This window comes from Rhinolophus ferrumequinum, chromosome 12 (assembly GCF_004115265.2).
Source record: "Rhinolophus ferrumequinum isolate MPI-CBG mRhiFer1 chromosome 12, mRhiFer1_v1.p, whole genome shotgun sequence".
Lineage (NCBI taxonomy): Eukaryota > Metazoa > Chordata > Mammalia > Chiroptera > Rhinolophidae > Rhinolophus > Rhinolophus ferrumequinum.
The window spans coordinates 61997735-62010002 of record NC_046295.1 but is presented as its reverse complement, the minus strand read 5'-3'; the positions used below and the strand labels follow the sequence as shown (position 1 = coordinate 62010002).

At 39.6% G+C, this 12268-nt stretch overlaps 1 protein-coding gene across 1 annotated transcript in view; it reads left to right on the top strand.

Annotated features, from left to right (window-relative positions):
* Positions 1-12268, top strand: part of ELP1 (elongator acetyltransferase complex subunit 1) — a 54432-nt gene that overhangs the window by 13339 nt on the left and 28825 nt on the right. The window contains exons 9-14 of the mRNA XM_033122131.1: positions 200-323; positions 1230-1323; positions 3788-4018; positions 5146-5316; positions 8467-8566; positions 10416-10598. Of these exons, the coding sequence (XP_032978022.1) occupies positions 200-323; positions 1230-1323; positions 3788-4018; positions 5146-5316; positions 8467-8566; positions 10416-10598 (903 nt within the window). The remainder of the gene's footprint in view (positions 1-199; positions 324-1229; positions 1324-3787; positions 4019-5145; positions 5317-8466; positions 8567-10415; positions 10599-12268) is intronic.

Sequence of the window (12268 nt, the reverse complement as noted above, 5' to 3'; positions counted from 1 at the left end):
TTAGGAAAAGGCACTCTTTCCTCTGGGCAGGTATTGTAGTCCCTCACCATTGGGTCACTGTTGACAGGGACATTGGGCAAAACTTCCCTGGGTGGACCCTGTTTGTTTTTGCCGAAAAACTCGTTTCTCTGAATTTCATCTTGTTCTTAGCCGGCCAGGTGCACCTTTGGACCTTCTAACACTCTGGGTTTGCTTTAAGGCCTTCAGGCAGTTTGATTGCATCTACACAAGATAAACCCAACCAGCAGGATGTTGTGTTTTTTGAGAAAAATGGGCTTCTCCATGGACATTTTACACTTCCTTTCTTTAAAGATGAGGTTAAGGTAAGTGCCTGAATTGTCTCACTGTCAAATTTAGAGGACTTTCCGCAGCTGTAGAGAAGGTTTCTGTGTGATACGGATGTGTAAATAGAAGCTTCAGAGTAGATAGCAATAAAAACAGTGGCTTCTTAAAACTTGACTGTTTTGTTGTATAAAAAGAGAATTTATTTTTCCTAAAAAGAGAATTTATTTTTCCTAAAGAGATTTTGCAAAGAAGAGATGGCATTTCTTTCCCACCCTATAAAACACAGACAAGAAATAGGAATGTTAGTTTTTATTGTTTATTTTGACAAAAGTGTAATTCTTCCAGTGACAAAGATACTTTTCATTTATAACATTTAAACCTTAAGCAGCTTGGTGATGATACACATCAATGGTAATCTTTAATTATGTAAAAATTTAAATATACTAAAAGTTGAGAGGTTAATGAATTCCCATGTACCTATTACTTTTAATAGACACCAGCATGTTGTAAAATTATTTTATCTATCACATACGTATTTTTATCTTATCTGCTAGGGTTTTCGTTCTAGAAATCATTTTCAATATTCATATCTAACAAAGAACGTTTAAATAACCACAAGTCCATTATCACATCCTACAAAATTAGTAATAATTCCTTAGTGTTATCTAATACCAGTCCATATTCAAATTTCTGATTGTCTAAAAATGTCACCTTGCGTTTAGTTGTCTCTTGTCTCTTTTAATCTTTATCCATAAAGCATTTTTTGAAGTCCTCTCCATATAAGGACATATTACACAGATTTGCTAAGTGACTCTAGGTTAGTAATTTACTGCTAGGGGTCAGCTTAAGTAGTGGGATTATTTGGCAGGGAATGCAGCTATTGTAAAGATTTTGAAGTAAATACGTAGTTAAACAGCAATGACAGATCTTTTTTTCCCTACTAGGTAAATGACCTGCTCTGGAATGCAGACTCCACTGTGCTTGCAGTTTGGTTGGAAGACCTTCAGAGGGAAGAAAATTCCGCTCTAAAAAGCTATGGTAAGATAGCTGTATTGTCTCAGCCTTTTGCCCCATAAAAATTCTTGAAAGTAGTAGGGTGTGGAGTTGCCCTTATCCCTTCTACTTAGTCCTGTAGTGGAATCAAAGATGGCTGAGGAGACTAGGTGGAGACGGGGGAGGGGTTAGGTTTTGATTATTTATGGGTTCCAGTCATATGTCAGTCAGGGTTCTTTAAAGAAGCAGAATCAGGGCAGACCCGCAGGCTGGAAATTCAAGTAGGAGTTAATGTTTCGGTTGTGAGTCTGAAATTTATAGAACAGATCTGTAGTCTGCAGACACGCAGGATTCTGTGTTAGTCTTGAGGCATAATTCTTTTTTCTCTGGGAAACCTTTACTCTTAAGGCCTTTAACTCACTGGATCAGACCTACCCAGATTATGGAGGATAATCGACTTTATTTAAAGTCAGCTGATTGCATATGTTAATCACATCTACAAAAATACCTTCCCAGTAACCTGTAGACTATGGTTTGACCAAACAACCATAGCATAGCCACACTGACATATAAAGTTGACCATTATAGGTCATCAGTACTGTCTCTTCTTACATGGTTTACTGCAGGCAATCAAAACACTAGCCGAAGGAATACTGCACTGTGGAAGTGGAAGAAATTGGATTAGATATGAGTAAGAATCATCGTTATACCTTTTAAATTGTGTAAATAGGTGTTTTTTAGTGTATGCATAATAGGTGAAAACATTAGAAAATAAATATGAGAAGGAAAAAGTTAGTCTGTCATTCTGTCATTTAGTAATAATCGCTATTAAAATTTTCTCATCTTCCAGATTTTGTGTGTTTATCTCAGTATAGCCGTCATCTCATTTTTAAGTATATAAGTATGATACATGCAGTTTGGTGCCTTGCTCTTCCACTGTCAGAAACGTATTTCCATTCCAGATATCCATCTACATCATTTTAAATGGCTATGTAATACTGATTTGTGCCACAGTTTATTAAATCCCATGCTGTTAGACATTTAAAGTTTTGTAATTTTCAGTTATGAACAGCAATGCATTGAAATTTTTTTTCATAAATCTTCATTTGCTTGATGATTTCTAAGTGGCTTTCAAACTTTTTAATCAAGAAAATGTTTTCTTTAACTCAAACGTTATTTAAGAAGCTTGTTCATTCATTCATTCATTCATTCATTCGACCCAATAACTTTCAACCCTGGCTGCACCTTTAGAAAAAAACAAACACTTTCCAGGCCTCATCTCATTGGATTCATTGTGGTGGAACGGGGGGCTATATGTCAGTATTTAATGAAAAAACTGAAAAGGCATCCAGGTGAATTTTACCATGTAGCCAGAGTTGAGAACCCCTGATGAGCCAGGGTGTAAGGTCGGCTCTGGGATATGCTCAGGGTCCGTGTTGCACAAGCAGAGCCACAATGCCTGTCTGTACAGAGCATGAGCACGTGGCCTAACGTTTCAACTCCCCGCCAGGCAGAAGTATTGTAATGGCTGGGTTAGAGAACTAGGTTAGATTTATCGTGATCACTGAATTAAGAATTCGTGAGCAGGGAAATGTTTAAAGAAAAGAAATTCCTTACTATAATCCAGGTCTTCACTTATATGTCTCCTCTGTTTAATAAAGGTTGGTTTTGACATGGTTAGTTCTTCCCCCCCCCCGCCCCGCTTCATCGAGATATAATTGACGTACAACATTGTGTAAGTTTAAGATGTACAGTGTATGATTTGATACATGTATATAGTGTGAAACGTTTATCACAATGAGGTTCACCTCAAAGAATTACCATTTTTGTTTTTATGGTGAAAACATTTAAGACCAACTCTCATAGCAACCTGCAAGTGTACAATGCTGTATTGTTAGCTATGGTCACCATGCTGTACATTAGATCCCTGAAACTCATGCATCTTACAACTGCAAGTTTGTACCCTTATGGCCAACATCTCCCCATTTCCCCCAACCCCTAGGATTAGGTCTTGCTTTTTTAATAGATACTGGAAAACGTAATTCTTTGCTAATCTCCCTTGGACAGCTCCATCATAGTACCAGATAGCCTTGGACATAATTGTAGACAAAGCATCTGCAAGAAAATAATAAGCACCTTAAGCTTAATAGAACACAGTGATGCTAGTCCAGTACTCTCGGATTGCATGTTTTAATAATTTAATCTGTCAATTTTCTGCTTTCTAAATCTTTTTTGGGGGAAAAAAATCACTAAAACAGTCTTGTCCTAGCAGCCTTGCATCCTCATGATTATAAAGTTTGAAGGTGGAGGCAAAAATAAACATGTGCTTCTGACCTTATTGATGCTTAACATTTTATTTCTGTGGGAAATTATTAATATCATTTTAATGGAGAAGCTGAGCAGGAACCATCATTTGAAAAAGAAAATATTACCCCCATCCCCCTGTAGCAAGTGGTACAAAGCCCCGTCCTCTGGCCTCTGATGGCCTTCCTTTCATTTTCCCTCGCAGTTCAGCTCTGGACTGTTGGAAACTATCACTGGTACCTCAAGCAAAGTCTGTCCTTCAGCACCTGTGGGAAGAGCAAGATTGTCTCTCTGATGTGGGACCCGGTGACGCCATACCGGCTGCATGTTCTCTGTCAGGGTTGGCATTACCTCTGCTACGACTGGCACTGGACGACTGACCGGAGCTCAGGAGATAATTCAAGTGACATGGCGAACGTGGCTGTCATTGATGGAAGTAAGCAGCTGGAGAAGGTGTCTGTGAGCCTGCAAGAGGTCCTGAGCCCAGTGCCTGCAGATGTGGTGGTGTGACTAAAACAATGGGGAATTTTTATTTGGTTGGTTGTTTTGGTTGTTTGATTTATTTTGACTTATTTGTTGTTTTGTTTGAATGAGAATGTGCATAGTTGGGGCATGTTCTCTTCCGAGATCCACGGTCCCTACTCTCCCCCACCCCCACCTCCCACCCCAATCCCCTGCTGTGCTGCATCCCTGGCCTTCACATATTTACTCATCGGCCTTTGAAGACATTGACAATTTTGATCCTGGGTAGAGGGGACCCAGCAGTGTTGCCCCGTTGTGTGTGTTAGCCATGTCTTTTGCCCTGACGTAGATTTGTATTAACCTCTGCATCACTCCACTTGTGTTGCTTTATTTTCTGATAAAATACTTGTCAATTACATACCTCTCCAATTAAGTTCAGTTCAAGTCACAAGGCTTTTCTGTCTAGTATGAAGATTGGCTTGGTGTTTTATAATTAGGTTGATGGTTTTTGTTGTTGTTTTTATTTTGGTGAGGGGCAGGAAACGGGGGCCAGAAGTTGTCACCTGAATAGACAGTTTACTTATTGGTGATAACAGAAAGGAAAACTTGCTTCCAAGATTGTACTGTGAGTTGGTGTACTAATTCATGTTCAATGTGGTGGTTATAATACTGATTGTATAATCACATGTTTTGTACAGAGGACTTAATCATATATGCCTTGTTACCAAACCCACACATAGGGAAGTACTTTAAGGATTTTGAAGGGTTGATTCCCTTGTTTTAGTTTGGCCTGGTGGCAGGTTTGAAGCTAGAACTCTGACCTCTTGCCGAGCCACTGGCACCTGAGACCTCTAGTCCAAAGATGGACTTCTCTAGGCCTGAACGTGACTACAGCCAGATATAGACAGAGTCCATGCCATGATGCTTACTTTTCCCCTTTACACAGTGTTTAACCTTATTCATGATAAAAACATCAGAAACTGTTAAGAATTGCTGTATATTTTCTATACCATTATTAGTGGCACTGTGCTGTTCAGATGCCTCATTTTATAGATTGAACATCCATGTGTCTAATCCTCCTTCTCTCTCTCTCACGTGCAGACCGGGTATTGGTGACAGTCTTCCGGCAGAGTGTAGTTCCACCGCCCATGTGCACCTACCGACTGCTGCTCCCACACCCTGTGAACCAAGTCGTGTTCTCTGCACACCCCCAAAAGAGTAATGACCTCGCTGTCCTAGATGCCAGTAACCAGATTTCTGTTTATAAATATGGTATGTTCAAAAACTGTGATCAAGATGTTCTGAATCCCTCCTACAAAAAGCGGGTTATGGTTTGGTGTTGTCATAGCTTTAGTGTTTCTAAAATGTTGAAGTTTATAATTAATGTCTTTATTAATATGATACTTAATTAGCTTGTGAGGTTTTTTAGTGGGGCTTTGATCTTAACTCTGGCTTCTAATAGTTATTCCTTTTGCGTTACTGGACTTGAAGTCTGTTTTAGAGAATAACATTCAACCTTGGAAATAAGACGGTTTCTTATTACACCTTTAACGTCTTTTACAGTTTTCATTGCCTTTACATGTGTTTTCAGTTGATCTCACAGCCCTCCTTGGAGCTGTGTTACAGATGGAGTTTTCCTTTTTTATAGATAAGGGAATGAAATGACAGAAGGTTTGCAATTTGCTTGAGCCAGAGTGGACAAGGATTCCAGCTCAAGTGTTCTCACTTCTAAGCCAGTTGTCTTCCATAATTCATTGCTCTCAGTTTCTCGTTGTTTTCCTGATGTACTGGAAAAATCTAAAACTTGTTTTTAGTTGTGAATTCTATGGTCATGTTATCAGTTATACTGGCAAAAGGCACTGGAGCCTTGTTTTCAAATAACTTTTGAATTCTCAGTTAGAAAAAGCCTAGATAGCTGCTGGGAGAGAATAATCAAAATTAATTAATTCCTATTGGAATTCCCTACTTGATTATCAATTTTCCTGTTAAATCAATAGCCTACTGTTTATACTAATCTTATAGCATGTCCTCATTTTGTTCAATGGCATTATAACATTGATGTTATTATGTTGATGAGATACCATAGGAACTTAACTCTTGTTTATATCAATTAGCCTATGATAAAATTGTTTTCATTATACATTGTTTCACTTAAAGTTACAGAATCTATCGACATTAAGTGAGGAATTACTGTACTTAGATATGTCACCAGCTTCTTTGATTTTAGTTTCATTCTGTAAAGTGTTATAACAATCCTCCTTAAACTTTTTTTCTTAATAGGTTTTTAAAAAAATCATAGTAATGTATTCATTGTCAAGGCAATTCAGAAAAAGCAAAAATTAACTGCTTTTCAAAGTAGATTTTCTATCAACCAGTAATATCAAAAGTAAACAAATGATTGTCTCTATTCTGTACACTACTACTAGTTGGGTATATTACTGCTGATTCTGTGAGGTTAAAAAGAATCAAATGTAGAAGAAGCTTTGTAGTGCTTACTGTATGATACTAACTTGATTTATATATCGCTTTACAATGTACAGGATGTTTTGTCCTACACTCACTTAAAAAAAAACTTAATTGAATTCATACCATTCACCCATTTAAGATGCGCAATTCTGTGTCTTTTAATGTATTCACAGAGTTTTGCAACCATCACCACAATCAATTTTAGAACATTTCATCTCCCCAAAATGAAATCCTACAGCAACCCTGCATTCACTTTACTGATACTTACAACTCCTTGTGATGAGATAGGGCAGGTTGAGAGCTCCGCTTTTGGAAGATTGCTCGGGTGTCAATATATAGGGGAGGCCATGGGTCAGCTCCTGAAGGCTGAGATACCACTTAGGCTGTTGCAGGTAGGAGATGATGAGAGCTCCAGCCAGCCTAGTGTCTGTAGAAATGGAAAGAAGAGAAAGATTGTCCAAATCCTGGAGCTGAAAGCTTCTGAGAAGTTGAGCACGTTGTAGAGAGTTTGGATATAAGAGAGTCTGGAAAAAGGTGGGAGTCTTTATTAGAGCGTCGGACTTAGAGATTAGCGTTTCGTTTCAAACATGGAATGGTTTCAAGTGATGGCCCTGGGGTGGCTAGCTTACGTGGAGTTGAAGTAGTTGAATGTCAGCATTAGGCACCTGCCTGGTGAGCATCGTAAGAGGGCAGATTGGTGAGAGATTCAAGAGTGCTAGTGTAGGAACAGCAGACGTCAGCTTCCAGGTTGTGCAGGGAGTCAAGTGAATGATGAGGAATAATGTGTTCTGTTGATATCAAAAGGAATGAGAAGAGGAAAGATTGGAGGTTGAGGTCAAAAGTCAGAATATTCTAGTTTGAAGTCTGAGCATGGACAGATCAGAATACTCATAAGGGCTCAATGCCTAAGCTGAAAGGAAAGAAGGAACAACGTGGAGGCAAGTAGTGAACATTTGAGTTGGTTGGAAACAAATTAGATACCAAATTTTCAAAGGTGGTATTTGAATGTGGCCTGAGTATTGCTCTTTTTTTCCTTCCATATTTATTGTCTCTTTTTTGCCAGGTTGTTTTCTAGTCTGTGCCTTTGTGGAGTTTATTTTCTAGTTGGAGAGAAAGATAGTAAATATAAGTTATTATCTATCAGATGGCAAATGCTGTGGAGAAAAATAAAGGAAGGCCTGGGTATAGGGAGAGCAGGGGGAGGGGCCCACTAGGGGAAGTGGGTTTTGTATTTAGGGGGTCGTCAGGAAGCCTCTTTGGGAAGGAGACATTCAGGCAGAGACCGGATTGGAATTGGAGAGGGAGCCATGCAGACACCTGGGGTGAGAACATTACAGGCAGAGCACAAAGCAGCTGCAAAGGCACTTGCTGTGCATGGGAAACAGCCGGGAGTTCAGGGTGGCTGCAGCAGGGACAGTGAGGGGAGAGGGGAGTGGTGGGTGGGGTCGCAGAGGTGAGAGGCAACAGTGCTTGTCAGGCCTCAAAGGCTCTGGGAAGACGTTATTGTTCATTCTGTGTGAGACAGGAAGCCCCGGGACGCCTGGGAGCAGAAAGTGTGGTATTCTGACTTAATTTTTTTAAAGGATTGTACTGGCTGCTGTGTGGTGAATAAACTGGATCAAGAATGGAAAAAGAAGGTCTTTTGGTCAGGGATGTGAGGTTTTTGAGAGATGGTTGTGGGACAGTGGGAGGAAATAGCACTGGGGTCAGAGGGCAGGCCTTCCGATCCCCGTGAGGATTGTGATGGGTGTAGTATTAAGGGAAAAGCAGATTATGGTTTTGCCTGCAAGGGTAGGCAGAGATTGAAAACAGAGATTGAGATGTGGTTATTTTCTATTGCTTTGTTGGTAAAGTGGTTTGCCTTCTAGAACCCATTAAATGCAGGACCCTATAACTTTAGTGTCAGGAGAAATGTTTATAGTTGACTATGATAGCATTTGCGTTTTTGCTTTTTAGGTGACAGTCCAAGTGCAGACCCTACAGTGAAGCTGGGAGCTGTGGGCGGAAATGGATTTAAAGTTTCCCTTCAAACACCTCACCTGGAAAAGCGGTACAAGTAGGTGTCTCTTAACTATCATGGACCTCTGGGAGCAGAAACAACCAGCGTTCAGTCCTAAAGTTACCCATTTGTCATCCTGTGTCTGTTGCTGAATGGAACAAGTAGATACAACTCCCAGGCCCTGGTTTCTCATCCTGTTTGGGGAAGCTAGTTACCTGCATACCTGAATGCCATGTATGCTGATGACTAGCAGGAGAGCACAAGTCATAAGCCAGCCTGAAATCCACGTCCCCCACCCCCTGGGAAAATCACATGGGGAAGATGGAGACGAAGATGACAGAGTGGTTGCGTTTGTTGGCAGAGAGTAGGGTGTCTAGGCTGTAAGCATGTGGCTGACCTGATGCCTTGCCCACACTCCAAAACTTCTGGGCGCCCAGGTTGGAAATCACAATGCATTTTTCCATTGAAACAATATTATAAGTGATTGGGGATAACTGAAGATCGGGATAACTGAAGATCTCAGGTACACTACAGGCAGTGTAAAATGATCCAGAGGCCAAATTAGTAATTATAATGCCACTTAAGTGAGAATCCAGGACTTGAGTCTATTTATTCTATTTGAGAAGCCCGTGTTCTTGATTACTGCCCTATTTTGCCTCCTGGGAGCGTTTAATCCTAAATTACTAGGAGTAATGAACTGAATAGAACAAATAACTTTCGTTATTTGAATGTAATAATGTGTTTCTTGCATATATGCAATATATCTCATAAATGTACATGTGAATATCTAATCTGAATATCAAATGTACATATGAATATCTAATTAGAATGTGTGAGACAATTTAGAATATAGTTCCATTTTTTAGAAATCGAGAGGATAGCACCTAACCACTGTGCTGTACACCTGAAACTAACATAAAATAATACTGAATGTCAACTATAATTATTATATATATATGGCCACAGGATGTAAAGTACAGCATAGAGAATACAGTCAGTGGTATTGTAATAGCTACGTATGATGTCAGATGGGTACTAGACTTGGGGTTATCACTTTGTGAGGTGTGTAAAGGTCTAATCATTATGTATGTTGTACACCTGAAACGAATAAAAAAAGATCGAGAGGCTAGCTTCAAGCCATCTAGAGATGATTTCATGAAGGACATGACTACTTCTTGAAGAAGGGCTAGGTTTAGGATTGGCAGAGAAGGGTTGGGAACATTGGGTGTGGTGGGCGGAAGAGTGTTGGTGAGAACCAGCGCTGGGAACGCTCCTGTGCGGGTCTGAGTGCAATGAAGAGATGGAGGCGTGGAGAGCTGGGTGAGGAGGGGGACCCAGCTAGTGACCCAGCTTCTGTGTGCCTCCAGTCTGCTGCCACCTGGGCTTAAAGCAGGCAGTAGCTATTAGGAGTCCCTGCACGAGGTGGCAAAAGTGCCCTCCTCTGGACTATAAATGCTACAGAAGGAAGGCATCAGAGGCAGGGAAACCATTGCCCAAGCTGGTTAGTCATTCTGATGTGAGATGCTGAGGAAGTGACCATTCTATTGAGGTCCCGATGTCTGCTGCAGTCTGGTTTGGTATGTGCTGACAGCGGAAACCTTCTGGGCTGTATCAGCGCAGGTCCTGGGTAATTTCCTCATGGAGTCAGTTTCCTGAAGTCTTCTCTTCAGATCTAAAGATCTCAGCATATAAGGAACTTAATATTAAATGGAAAAAATACATTTTAAAGCCAGGCAAACGTTATTTCTGGATTTTCTAGTATTTGACATCACCTTAGGTTTTGTTCCTCCAAATAATTAGGTGCGGACTGTATACAGGGTGTTGTTTGTTTTTTATTCCTCCAGGAAAATCTCAGTGATATTAAAGGTTTATTCATGTCTTGGATGTTCTTCAATATTTAAAACAGGATTCAATTTGAGAATAGTGAAGATGAAGAAGTAAATCCACTGAAGCTCAGTCTTCTCACCTGGATTCAAGAAGACGTTTTCCTGGCCATAAGCCACAGTCAGTCCAGCCCACAGTCTGTCATTCACCATCTGACCATGGTCCCTTCCGACATGGAGGACGAGCAAGGACAGGTCAACATTAGGTATTATAACACTTCCTTGTATTGCATGCGTTCTTAAGCCGATGGAGTTATGCTTTTGTCTTTATGAGCACTGGACTTTTTTTGGTTTCTAGTGAGCAAGATTCAGGGGCTGTAGCTTCCTAGTTAAACATAGTTAGCAAGAGGTTGAGCCTAGTTTTAAGTCATGTCAAAATACAGGCTAAAAATATATCAAGAAGTGGTGAAAAATATGACAGATACCAGTAGATGAGGCAAAACATTTTAAGATGCGTTAAAAATTGTACTTCAGCATGTACTTATGTTCCAGCAGGGTGTGATTGCTAGCCCATGATAATCAGCCGTTCTAATTGCCCTATGTTAGTTATTAAAATCAGTTATAAGATCTGTATATCTGTGCTTCATTTTGATGTGGTGACTTCAAAATGCTTCTGCTCGTCTCTTCTTTACATTCTGTTTGGCACTTGACTACGTGTACTAGTCTCCTCTGTTTGTCTTTGCTAAAATTTCAGTGCTCCCTGACCCTGGGTGTCATTTTGATTCCTGACTGCATCTTTGTCATGTAATAGGTTTTAGGTAATCAGTGCTGTTTGCTGTAATGCAAGCCCCGTTGTGCAGTAGATACCATTGTCTGGACAGTAGTGCTTGGAAATCCTTAGGTTTCCAATGTCAAAACTTGGAACCTTAGGTATCACATTGATATTAATCTCCAGATTCATTTGTAGTTAAAGATTGCTGGTTAGATTTAAATTCTGAAAACTCTTGTTGCAAAATTAGGAACCTTTTATTATTGGGTACATAAAACATATTCTGATGTAGTCATTAACTGCTAATCTTTGACTCATGATACTTCATATTTTTAAAAAGCTTTTTGTGAATATATCTGGATACAGAATATGTTCTAACTACATATCGGACTTAAAGTTAACCAGGGCCTTACTTTTGAAAAACAGAGCAATTTTCATTAGAAATGCCAAATTATGCAAATATCTACTTCAAATTTGAAATTCTTTGTAGAAGAAAAAGCTAGATGTAGTCATCTCATTTGCTGTAAAGGAAATGGGAACTAATTTAAAATATACTTCTCTGCTCTTTTGACTTTTGTTTCTCAAAATGGACTATTCTGTTCATATAAAAATAGCAATCTCTTCGAGGAATATAAAGTCCCTCAATCAGCTTATAGCTTTTAATAGCTCACATTTACTACAGCTTGTGCTTTGTAAAAGGCACTTCTTAGTGCTTTACCTGTATTAACTGCCTTATTTCTCACAGTAACTCTTTGAAGTATGTACTGTTAGCACCTCATTTTACAGCTGAGACAGCTAAGGCGCAGAGCAATTAAGTAACTTGCCTGAGTCACACAGGTGGAGCCAGGGTCCAATCCCAGCCTGTCTAGCTCCAGTCTGTTCTCTTAATCTACTCACAGATAATTTATCCTCACAAAATTGGGGATATTTTGAGTATTTTGTAGATTGGTTAAAAACTCTTTGAATAAATGTTAGCATTGGCACCATTTGTTTTTACCTCTACCTCTTCTACTGCCTTTAAGATGTGTCTATTCTCTGTTCATTGACTCAGAAAAAATATAATGGCAATAACAGATTACCCCTTCCCATTAATGAGGACCCACAGATTTCCATACGTGAATATGATAGTGATAGAGATATTGTGTTCTCATTTTCCTATAGATTCAC